At 43.6% G+C, this 12,374-nt stretch overlaps 2 protein-coding genes across 2 annotated transcripts in view; one reads left to right on the top strand and one right to left on the bottom strand.

The window, feature by feature from the left end:
• The window catches only part of LOC310663575 (scavenger receptor cysteine-rich domain-containing protein DMBT1-like), a gene marked incomplete at its 5' end in the record, with an annotated part of 32,715 nt that extends 27,106 nt beyond the window's left edge, over nucleotides 1-5,609 (top strand). Inside the window, 3 exons of the mRNA XM_083411564.1 lie at nucleotides 38-340; nucleotides 1,725-2,030; nucleotides 5,290-5,609. Coding sequence (XP_083267690.1) covers nucleotides 38-340; nucleotides 1,725-2,030; nucleotides 5,290-5,402 — 722 coding nt within the window. The 3' untranslated portion in view covers nucleotides 5,403-5,609. The remainder of the gene's footprint in view (nucleotides 1-37; nucleotides 341-1,724; nucleotides 2,031-5,289) is intronic.
• A 3,152-nt stretch (nucleotides 5,610-8,761) lies between these two features.
• On the bottom strand, nucleotides 8,762-10,160 carry LOC310662214 (galactoside alpha-(1,2)-fucosyltransferase 2-like; the record flags this gene model as incomplete). The annotated part of the gene is made up of 2 exons (XM_083408988.1): nucleotides 8,762-8,765; nucleotides 9,244-10,160. 2 exons carry the CDS (start codon nucleotides 10,158-10,160, stop codon nucleotides 8,762-8,764), a joined length of 921 nt encoding a protein of 306 aa, XP_083265114.1.
• Between the last annotated feature and the right edge of the window lie 2,214 nt (nucleotides 10,161-12,374).

Here is a 12,374-nt window from a genome sequence, read left to right as displayed (position 1 = left end):
ACTCCGTTTCAGTCGAAGCTATTTCTCATCTCAACAGAGATCAGATTGGTGAACGGTACAAGCAGCTGCTCTGGAAGAGTTGAGGTGCTCCACAACTGGCAGTGGCTGGCTGTGTGTGATGACAGATGGAATCTGGCCAGTGCCCAAATTGTATGTAGAGAGCTTGGATGCGGTGAAGCTTTGCTGGCTGCAGGAGGAGCTCACTTTGGAAGAGGAAATGGTCCCACCTGGTTGTCTGGTGTCAGTTGTCAGGGGACAGAAGTTGCCTTCAAGGACTGTGACTTACAGTGGAGAACACATGATTGCAGCCATGGAGAAGTTGCCAGTGTTGTGTGCTCAGGTAATACCTATACTGTGGCCTTGGAAACTGGCTGCAAGTTCAACTAGTAAGTCTATTTTGCCAATAGAAGGTTGCTGAAGAGTTCTGATGCTGATAGTTGAGCTGGGAGGAGGAGGAGGAAGAAGGGCAGTTCACAATATATATATAATATTTTCATTCTGTGTCATTTTTGCTTTCTCTAGAAACAAAAGAAGTGTCCCAATGCTGTTCTAGCTTTCTAGATAAGCACTAGGTGTGAGTAACATTCCCTAGAGGAGTTCTAAATCCAAATGACGTTTGATGTCCTTCATGGCATCATGTCTGGAGTTGCATGCTCCTATACCTTTAAAGTGAATCCAGTGCACATTCTTGCCTGCAAGGAATTCTGGGGACTGTAGTTTACCCTTCACAGAGTTACATTTATCACCAACCCTCACCAAACTACAGTGCCCAGAATCCTTTGAGCAGAGTCCAGAAAGGGAGAGCCCTGGTATCTGGTGCCGTGAAATTCAACATTTCTCTCTCTCCCCCCACTTTCTACTCCCCATCTATTGATAAGCAAACATAGCAGAGCAGTTGGGTTGAACCCAGGAACTGACACTTCATTAAACATTTTCTGTTGGTGGAAAGAAGAGAGGAATGGCAAGTTAAACCGATGGACTATGCTGAAATGACAAAACCGACTGGAAAGCTCAGGAACCAAGAGGACAAAGCATTTAAAAAAGAACGGGGGAAATTTATAATTTATTTAGAAGACCAGATGAAAACATTTTAATCTCACTTGTGCCGTAACAAATACTATGGATAATATGGATGATATAAAATACAGACTATGAAATGATATGCAGTAGAAAATGTTTATAATAGGATCCATGGAGGAGATGGGAGGAAGTCTCGAGACTCAGAGAAATCTCTTTATATGGATATGTATTTGGTTTTGTTATAAATTTATATTTGCAAAATCAAATAAAAAATTATTTTGTTATAAAAAATATGTCTAAACAAGCCTATTTAAAGATGTAATGCTGACGTGTGTTTTTAATATCCATGTTAACATTACATATTTTATTTAATTAATGGTAACTTTTATTGATAATTTCAACGTATATTCTTTTTCTGATCAAGGGCTTTCAAATAACATTAAATAAAGCATAAATGAATGAGTGAAACTTGCAGAATCAGAACCTGAGGCTTCCGAGGTGCAGAGTGGGGCTCCCAGGATGCCTTAGGTTTTAGCCCCTCTCATTGCATAGGGAAAGCATTAGTTGGTGACAATAGCAGGCCCAGGACTCCCAATTCTTAACCCTTCTCTTTAACAAGCAAGATTCAATGCCACATATTTGTTACTATGTTCAACTCTGTCTCATCAGAGCTTTCACGTTTAGTTATTTTTTTGTCCCATCAGAGCTCCGCCTAGTGAATGGCCCAAGTCGCTGCTCTGGGAGGATTGAGGTGCTGCACAACCGCCAGTGGGGGACTGTGTGTGATGCTGGTTGGGATTTGCATGATGCTCACGTTGTGTGCCGGGAACTGGGCTGTGGAAATGCCTCCAAAGCATTTGGTGGAGGCTTGTTTGGACAAGGATCTGGCCCCATCTGGCTGGAGGGACTCAACTGTACAGGAGAAGAAGCTTTCCTGAGTGAGTGTTCCCAAAGTCCCTGGGGAGAGCACAGCTGCAACCACAGCCAGGATGCCAGTGTGGAGTGCTCAGGTAATTCCACCTAAACATTAGGAAGAACCTCCTGACAGTAAGAGCTGTTCGACAGTGGAATTTGCTGGCGAGGAGTGTGGTGGAGTCTCCTTCTTTGGAGGTCTTTAAGCAGAGGCTTGACAACCATATGTCAGGAGTGCTCTGATGGTGTTTCCTGCTTGGCAGGGGGTTGGACTCGATGGCCCTTGTGGTCTCTTCCAACTCTATGATTCTATGATTCTATTCTAATTTTGCAAGACAAGTTGTACTGGATGAACCCAATAGGGGGGTTTAGATCTTTGAGATCACTGAAGTTAGGATCAGATTCTTAGTTTATTACTATCATCTTAAAAGAGCATCTTTAAAGTCTGGGGACATTCTGGGGGTTATTGTTTTGTTTCTTATTCTGCTGCATATTTTTGTGTGTTAATACTATAAACCACCCTCTGATCCTTGGGTGAAAGGTGGCATGGAAATTCATTAAATACATAAATACGTACGAATACCATTGGCCCAATCCATTCCTCAGCAGGAAAACTGTGAAAGTTTGTAGGTCGTAAATCCTTTGACCCACGGAGTCTGCCACCCAGCACTGCAGTTAGCCTGATTTACGAGCTGGTCCGATGTTTATGGCCACCCACACACTTTTTCTGCGCGCTGCTGTTGTCGTTGCAGAGTTCGTACGCAGCATAAATGGCTTGGTCTATGTCAAAGTGGTGTCTTCAATAACTCAACTTGACACCAGTGCTTCTATTCTAACAAAGGTATTTATTCAGAAGCATAAACAAACAGGAAATAAACCGACAAAATCGAGCTGCATGCTTACAGCGTTCTGTCTCTCACAAAAACAAAACCAACTCTCAGAGACTCTCAGTAACTCTGCTGAACAAAAAGAAAAATGGCCAGATAATATGGGCAGGCACCCAGTGAATAAGAACGCCTCTGGGAGTGTTAACTCTAAACTGTCCAGAACCACAACAAAAAACCTACTGTGTGATCAGCCAGATCTCACCGGGAGAATCCACGACCAGAAAGAAGAGGAATACCAAGAAGACTGGAAGAAATTTAAAGACTATTTGAATAAATATTGTAATATTAAAGATATGTAATCACTTGAAAGAATCAGTTAGGCCTAGGATTAACTTGTGATTAAATAAATAAATAAATAAATAAATAAATAAATAAGAAAATGTACGATAGGGAAGTTAGGAAATATGATTATGACTGTGATATGGTTTTATGAAATAATGATATTGGAAACTGCTATATATAATTACTAAAAAAACTCAGATGGAAGAGATTTGAGGAAGTCAAGTAATACGTTTATGAAGATGGATTTTGATCAATTAATTATGTTTTAGTTTATGTGATGATTTGATGTATTTTAGGTTTTATGTTCTTTTTTCTTTTTCCTGTTTCATTCATTCTCCTTTATTATTGTTGGCTTTTTTCTGTTATGTTTATGTATGGAAAATAATATTATTGGGGGGGGGGACGTACTGTGTTCATGATTCCCAAGAAGGCCCTGGGGACACCATTCTGCCTTCCTCCTGCTCCATGTTAAGTTGCTGGGTAGGAGCACAGGAAAGTGCCTTAGACAGGTTGAGACCATTGGTCCATCTATCTCAGTAGCGTCTACGCTGACTGGCCATAGCTCTCCAAGATTTCGGGAGAGGTTCTCTCCCCATTTTACCTGCAGACGCCAGGGATTTAACCTGTGAGCTTCTGCATGCAAAGGAGATGCTCTACCCCTACGCTATGTCCCTTCCCCAAACAAGAGGAGCCATGGAAGCAGTTAACAGATTAGGGAAAACAGAGCCAAGCATGTCCTACTGCAATCAGGCTGTGCACAGTGCTGTGTTTCCTTGGGACATGACTGGTTAGGAAAGCAAGGCTGTGCACCAGGTTAACTCAAATTCTGCAGTAATAGTTATCCCCAACTGCACCTGCAATTCTCTGCTAAGTGGCAAGACCACATAGGTCCTACTGGATTTACTGTATTGGCCCGAATATAAGCCGCACCTGAATATAAGCAGCACCTTTAAAATTTAAGGGGGGGGGGAGGGAAGGAGAGAAAAAACAATACCCGCATATAAGCCGCCACCTTAAAATTCTTCAGGCACTTACACCTGTTTTACCATATGTCTGTTTCAGCAGCGATATCGTAAAAGCCAATTTTGGTAAGGTCGCAAATTTAAGCCGCACTTTAACTTTTCACGGTCAGAATTGGGGGGGGGGGGGTGAGGCTTATATTCAGGCCAATATGGTCTATTCCAGAGAGAAATAACCAAGAGCCTTCACTAGAAAAGCAAAGTTCTGCATTTACCATAAATAAGATAAACGCTTTCATCCCCAGGGAGCAGAGCTGATTGCCCCACAGAATAAGACCACCATTGGCTATTGCAGGTAGGCTAATTCAAATTATCCCTTTGAAAACAGCAAGTCCCAGATGCTCAGGACATGTTTCTTTCCCATGTAGCTTGTGAAATGCCCAATCCTTTACAATATTAGTGCCCGCTAGTTCTTGTAATTAATACCTTATGGAAATACTGCCTACAAATATAATGTCTCTCTATTGTTCACGTCATTAATAATTATTGATGTGGTACTTAGAAAGTAATTTCCTTTTTATTTTTGAGTTTGAACTGAGATCTTCATCAGAGGCAGACTAATATGGCACCCCATGTGAGACAAAAATTTGGCACCCCCAAATGGATTTTCTCAATTATGAATCTCCTCCATTTTGGGGGCCCCTTGGCTCTGCACCCTGTGAAGGGGGAGCTTCCCACACCGCCCTAAAACTGGCGCTGTCCCCCCAAATCTCTGACATTTGCATACCCCACTCCCTGCAGAATCTTGGATAAGTAGAAAGGGGTTTTCTGGGTCCATTGATTAGGTTATTTCAGAAGATTATGTAGGTTCGAAACTGCACTATACAGGACAAGCCAGGTATGCGTTCTCTCTCAGGCTACCAGAGGGAGCAGTACAGTTGACTTTGCACTATTTTAAGTAAACATATGAAAATGGAATAAATAAGTTATTGTTACCAAGACAAGGTGGTGTTGGTAAGAGACAAGGGATATAACAAAGCACAAGAAGCGAAACAGAGCTAGAAGCTGAAGAGGCCACCGCAAAAACAGATGTGACTTCCTGCACCAGTTTGTGGGCATATAGAGGAAAACAAAATAATGCATGAGTGACATGTGACCAGTTTGCAGGAGCCTCATCTTTTTATTTGCAGTGAATAAGTGACAGAGTCTTTGTTCTCCTGCTTTTACAGGGGACGCATCTGTCAAGGACAACGTCCGCCTGGGAGTGTCTGGCTTGGTCTTGCTTGTCTTGGTGCTGATTGTGGCTGAGGCTGTGTACAGCTGGAGGAGAGGACAGCTTTAAGTAGTCCTGACCGAACCATTTCAATGGCCAAGACCCTATCCTGATGCATGCAAGACGCTCCATGCAAAATCGGAAGAACCACCTCTGTTTTCAAAGAATGCCAAGGCTTTCTGTTTTTGCTCACCTCTTCTCAATTTTATTCCAAGTGAGAAACTAGGAATCTTTGTGTGGAGAGAAATGTCCTCATGTGACGGCTCCCTGCCTAACCCTTCATAATAATGATAATAATATTTATTTATACCCCGCCCATCTGGCTGAGTTTCCCCAGCCACTCTGGATGGCTCCCAATCAAGTGTTAAAAACAGTACAGCGTTACATATTAAAAGCTTCCCTGAACAGGGCTGCTTTAAGATGTCTTCTGAATGTCAGGTAGTTGTTTATCTCTTTGACATCTTCCACAGGGCGGGCGCCACTACCGAGAAGGCCCTCTGTCTGGTTCCCTGTAGCCTCACTTCTCGCAATGAGGGAACTGCCAGAAGGCCCTCGGCACTGGATCTCAGTGTCCGGGCTGAACGATGGGGGTGGAGACGCTCCTTCAGGTATACAGGACCGAGGCCGTTTAAGGCTTTAAATGTTAGCACCAACACTTTGAATTGTGCTCAGAAACTGGGAACCAATGCAGATCTCTCAGAACCGGTGTTATGTGGTCCCGGCGGCCACTCCCAGTCACCAGTCTAGCTGCCACATTCTGGATTAATTGCAGTTTCTGGGTCACCTTCAAAGGTAGCCCCACGTAGAGCACGTTGCAGTAGTCCAAGTGGGAGATAACTAGAGCATGCACCATTCTGGCGAGACAGTCCGCGGGCAGGTAGAGTCGGCGTACCAGGTGGAGCTGGTAGACAGCTACCCTGGACACAGAGTTAACCTGCACCTCCATGGACAGCTGTGAGTCCAAAATGACTCCCAGGCTGCGCACCTGGTCCTTCAGGGGCACAGTTACCCCATTCAGGACCAGGGAATCCCCCACACCCGCCCGCTCCCTGTCCCCCAAAAACAGATCTTCAGATCTACAACTGGAAGAATATGCAAATAGTCAATGACACCCTGGTTGTAGATTCTCCTAATTGGCCCATTTGACTCCTGCTCAGTGCTGGATTTACGTATGAGTGAAACAAGCTATAGCTTAGGGCCCCACTCTCCCCCCCCCCCCCCTGAAAAAAAAATCATTTTAAGTTAGAGATTAATAATTATTTCACTATTAATATACTTCTTAATTGTATTTCAGTTCAACAATTACTTTGATAAAATACGTATTTTGTGATATGCAAAAGGCTTTAGATACCGATTAGGTCCATAAATTACCATATAGCATATATTCAACACAAAAAACAGTGACAGTTTGTTGTTGACAAAGGACAGCTGGACATATATAGGGCCCCATTACCTTCAGTAGTTTAGGGCCTCATCAAACCTAAATCCGGCCCTGCTCCTGCTGGTGTCTGTTTTTCCATCATGTCATCCTGGCCTTCATCCTGTCCAGCTGTAGTCATGATGCCCTTCAGAAACCAAGTTGCATAGAACACATGAAAGGAGAGAGACAGATAGCTGTACATCACGGTACATCAGCTTCCAGGAATCTGCCCATGACTTTGGTTCTGTCACAAATGGTGTCAACCACTGCAGAATTAACATCAAATCTAAATGAAAATTGGAACAATCACAGGACAATAATGCTATGAGTCAGGGGCACCATCTGGGGGAGCGGGAGTTGTGGGCCCACCAAAAGCTTCAAGGAGGGTGCTGGGCCCCCTCAAAATTCCACAGCAACTGTGCATAATTGCCACTCAACCGCTCAATGTCATGCACACTGTGTGGTGTGCTTGTGTCATGCCCGCAAGCCACGTGGCATGGCGAAGCATTTTATCCGTGTGTATTAAATGCCTTTTCTTTCGCCTGCTGTTTACACACCAGACTTCTAAACAAGGGCTTTCCCTCACCTGATTGTCCCTTTGGTTTCTGGAAGTCATGTCCCCTGAGTCCTCTGTTCTTAATATTCTTGATAACACTGATTGTTTGTCTCATGTTCATATTTAGTACTCTACCTTTAATGAAACCTGCTTCGTGGTATTCTATATGGTTAAAATGACTTTATTTGGTAAGAATAGATGTTAATATTTTATAATATACAGTCGACAATGAGCTTACTTCTGTATTTTTCTTTTGCTTTTTTGAGTATTAAAATTTCTTTCCCAACTGCCCATTCATTTAGGTGCTTTGTTAGTGGTTCACCTAGCTTGTCTGCACAGGTTTCATAATATTCAGTAATCACATAATATTTAGATCAAGGTGTTCTTGGAGAAAACAGGTTTTCTGGAGAAGTAGGCCTTGGAGGTTTAAGGTGAGGCAGGAACCAGGTGCTCCCTGGTTCTCTGCTTCTAATATTTAAAATGAGACTCAATCTCATTCACCCAAGCAGTGCTCCTAAGGATCCAATTTCCATTTGAGAAGACATCAGAAAATGTATGCTAACATAGTCCAGGCTAAATAGTCACATCATTAAAAATATGCTTCTTTGTGGGATCAAATGGTATGCTGATGTGGAATCAGTGCCCAGACAAGTCCTTTCAGCAGTATCTAATTTGACCTGAATCAGCAACTATCTGCTCAAGCTTCTGGCTTCTAGACTTGGGCAGGTTTCTTGGCCAATTTTCACACCAAATACATGCATCAGATGTAAGAGCTGCCTGAGGCTTTCTGGCCACTTGTTTTCCCCCTGCACTTGAAGCAACAAGAATAATAAAAGTCCACCCTCTAGAGCAGTATATCTTACTAAATGAATGCAGGATTTCTCTAATCACTTAGAATCGTCCCTTAAGGTGTCCACGGCCTTAATGCAGCGCTTTGAGTCTTCTGTAATTCCATGCAAGCTTGCAATGTGGTGACGGCTGAAGAATTCTGAATTCTGGGAAACACCCATTTTGTTTGGAAAAATAGCTCAAGTCTTAAGCTCGTGGTTTTTGGAGACTGAAGCTTCACAATGCATGGAATATATTTAGTGATATCTCCAGAAGCCAGAGACAGGGACCTTATGAAAGGGAGCATCCACCTCCTCTTCAGAGGGAAGATCATGACCCACCTGTTTGGCAAGATGTAAGTGAGGGCCCTGATAAGGCTGCTAAGCAGCGGCAACAGGAAACAGGAGCAAATGCATGGTGTTACTCAGAAAGAACAACTACTGCACCAGTCCATTTGCTCTTCTACTTTTAACTAATAAACTAAATTAAAATGATTCAATTACTAGACTTGTTGAAACAAGCGAAAAATTAGAATGTAAGTAGAAAACAAGATAATCCTCTGAAACACAGGTCAGCGGTGTCACTTCATTTTATGTGATACGCATACCAGGAGAGTCATCCTGCTCACCTGTAGGGAACAGGGTATGCAAAACATGATACAACTTGTAAGGACATGTGTGCATTAGTTGAAGCTCAACTAGCCCACAAATCACTTCCTCAAAAGAAGAAGAAGGGGTGAGTGAAGATCTACATCTGGAATAGGGGGGCAAGAAAAAGTTCTGCAATGGAACCAGGGAGAGGGGAAATAATGCCTGTGTACATACTGCTGCTAAGTGCTTGGTGGTGGAAGGGCTCAGAATATGGTTATGTCCCAACCTCTGCACCTTACTGCAAAGTGAGGTCTAAAACAGGAATCAATGTGTTTGAACAAGCTAGGTCTTTGAGCCCCCTGTCAGGAGTGCTGGTGACCACTCTCACATACATGCTTTGTGGAATCAGTGCCCAGACGAGTCATTCCAACAGCTGCCCAGAGTGGCTGGGGAAACTTAGCCAGATGGGCAGGGTATAAATAAATTATTATTATTATTATTATTATTATTACTAACATTAGACATGATTCAACAAGACATGGTTTCTTGGACAGCAGATTGGAAAGGTCTGCTGGAATCCCAATCCATTCAGGCAAAAAGGCTGCCGAGGGCTTGAAGACCTTAAGGAAGGGAGAGTCTGGGAGGGTGTAGTTGGCCAAGTAGATTGTCTCCCCACCAGCCAGGTAGCCCGCCCAGAAGCCAAAAGTGCCAATTGTCATTATTGTGTGGTTGCAATGAGCAAGGAGAGCAAAATCCCTCCCTGGAGAAGATTCTCGCCCATCCCCAGAAAAATACACATCCCCCCTGGAGGCATTGATGTTTTTCTTGCACCACTCCATCCCATTGCTGGTCACCACAAAGATGGGATTGGGGTACTTCTCTCTGAAATAGTTCATGGCTTTCTCCAAATAGCCTCTGTCAGCCACCACACCTTTCCAGCTGGGCATCACATAGACATAATCCCCTCTGCGGACATGCACTCCAACATATGTCACCTCCTGGCGCTGCCCCCGTAGCTCCTGGAGATATTGATTGGCTTCTTCCTTGATGTGGTCATGGAAGGAGAACTGCTGAAGTATCTCTTGGCGGATATGATGATAAAAGGTGTAAGAACATGGGTAGCCCGTCAGCCGGACGTACTTGCCTTCGATGTGTTTATAATTCTCTGACATCCAATCATGCAGACCAAAGTTCCTCCAGTGGATCTTTTTGTCCAATTCAGCATTGATCACTGGTAAAGTGATTCGGAACATTGGTGAGAGGTACTTGTACATGGCGGGATAAATACAGGCTTGATGTCCATTCATCTTGGCTAAGGCATAGAGGGTGGCATATTCCCCCATCTGGTTCCCAAAACGGCCAGCAGAGTTCACTGTCCATATACCACTATCCATGATCTTAGAAGATGACCGAGAAGAAGTGGTGGTGGCCATTAGGCAAGAACGAGGTCCCATCCCTGGGAAACTGGGTGCATTCTTGAAGCTGATCCTCCACAGCTGATATGGTATTTTTTCAGACAAGTACAATAATGTAGAGAGGGACAGGAGGCCAAAGAAGCAGAGGAAGAATAAGCGGGCAGGCTGGCTGAAGGAACATCTTTGGGGGAGATCCATAGCTGCATAATAGGAACACCTAAAGGAAGAGCCAAGTTGGGTGAAAAGACAGGTAAGATCAACATGCAGAACACAACCACTGTTGTACATCAGCAGTGACATAGATGGCACTGTGAGCCTTTATGCTATACATGTCCATAATATATATCAAGTTCAATTTTAAATTTATAAGCCTAAAAGCCACTACACAAATGCCTAGAAGGATACTTCAAGTAAAGCCAGCCTTTGCACTATGCAAATCCTTTTCTTCACTTATGTAGTCTAACCTTGTTTTTGGAAATTTGTGCATTTTTACATCAACTTTGTCTCTAAATTAATTGTTGCTAATTACTTGAAATTAGTCTTTCGGTCTAAATTTTTTTTAATAACCAAAGACATTCCTAGCTGTAAATGCCAAGAAGGGAGGCCTCCTGTCTTCCCACTTCTTTGTTCTTAAGATAGTATTCTGCCACTTTTGACCACATTCAGGTATATGGCAACACAGTTCAATTCCCAGGAGTCACAATTTCCTAGATGTCCATCTAAGTTAAAGTCCTCTTCTTTGGTCTCTGAAGCAATGGGAGATTTATAAGGAGCCAGATACCCTTTATGATTATCCCAGGATATAACACTGTCATTGTTCTGTGAGCAATCATTACCCCTGTTTCTTTTTCTTTCTCCATAATAATCATATCCACTTTTGAGATGTTGGCATCTCCTGGAAATAAACGAAGAGATCCTCTCTGTTTCTGTAGGAACTGATGCCTAATCCACAATTGTTTGTTTGCTTCATAGTACCTTGATATCTGGTTCTAGTCTACCTGTCCATCCAGTTCCCAGCAAAGAATTCAATTTTCCCATGTTCTGTTGCTCGTGGTGGGGAGAAGGGAGGGACCTTTGCTTCTCCATCCCCTCCACTGCCTGAGTAAGAATAAGGAAGAGCCTTTACCCATCTACTAAATATCTAGAGTTACTGTACTTAATTCTGAGGCATCTGATCAAGGTCTGTATTTTAAAATGAGCTTAAAGATATATTTGCAAATGTTTGTATGTTTCATGCCAGGCAGAAACCAGCTGGCTAAGTACTCTCTCAGTTGTTTTTCTTCCTGCTCTCCTGAACAAGCCCCCCCCCCCCCCCGATTTATAGCAGTAGCGGGAGACACGTTTCTCAAAGTTGTAAAAGGGAATTACAGGCTGGGAGCAAAGGTTATACTGACCCTACATATTACAGAATACAATCAAGCTGCAAAAACACTAATTAAGAGTTGGTAAATAGTAAGATTTATTGTTTAACAGAAAATAATACCATGTGCCTCCCATCAGATTCTAGCCATATTTTCCCAAGGTTTAAGGTATCCTGAGAAAGTTAAAGGGCAATAAATTTTGGGAAGGGCTAATGGGGAAAGCAGCTGGCTGGGAAAAGGGGGTGTAAAATGAAGAGGCTTCTTTTTACTGAGTTCCTTTTACTTTGCAAAGGCCTTTTCTTCTAAAAAGCTATCTATGTTATGTATGAGATTTATTGGCTTAATGTAAAGATGCAAAGGATTTAGAAAGTAAGAAATGTTAGTGTCAGGGGTTCAGGAGCAGAGGCACAGGAGAGGGAGGAAATGGAGAGCGAAGGGGAGGAGTCCGAAGGAAATGTCAGCGATGACAGCGGTCCGAGGTCTCTGAGTCTTTCGAGTGAATCAGAGGATTCACAAAAAGGGGCTCCCATGGTCAGGGCAAGGGGAGTACCCAGGGGGGCACTTCAGGGAGAAGGGGCCAGAGGGGACTCAGAGAGCAGCAGTTGGAAATCCGGACCAGCGTCCACACCAGAGTGCAGTAGGGGGGAGGAGTCCCAGGCATCGGGATCAGGCAGCGCGCTACCAGCGGGAGAACAGGAGGCAGGATTGACCACGCCTCCGTCAGGGAGCGAGGAAACGGTTAAGAGGAAGGTTAAACGCGCGCGCGCGCCAAGTTCAAATGTACAGGAAGGCGGCACAGTTGGCAGCCTGGGTAGGGAGCCAAGTCCTAAAGCCCGCCGAAGAGAGCGGGAGGAGTCTGGGGGGTCAACGT

This window comes from Podarcis tiliguerta, assembly GCF_965153285.1.
Source record: "Podarcis tiliguerta genome assembly, chromosome: 13".
Taxonomy (NCBI): Eukaryota; Metazoa; Chordata; class Lepidosauria; order Squamata; family Lacertidae; genus Podarcis; species Podarcis tiliguerta.
This window is presented reverse-complemented; position numbering and strand designations above follow the sequence as displayed.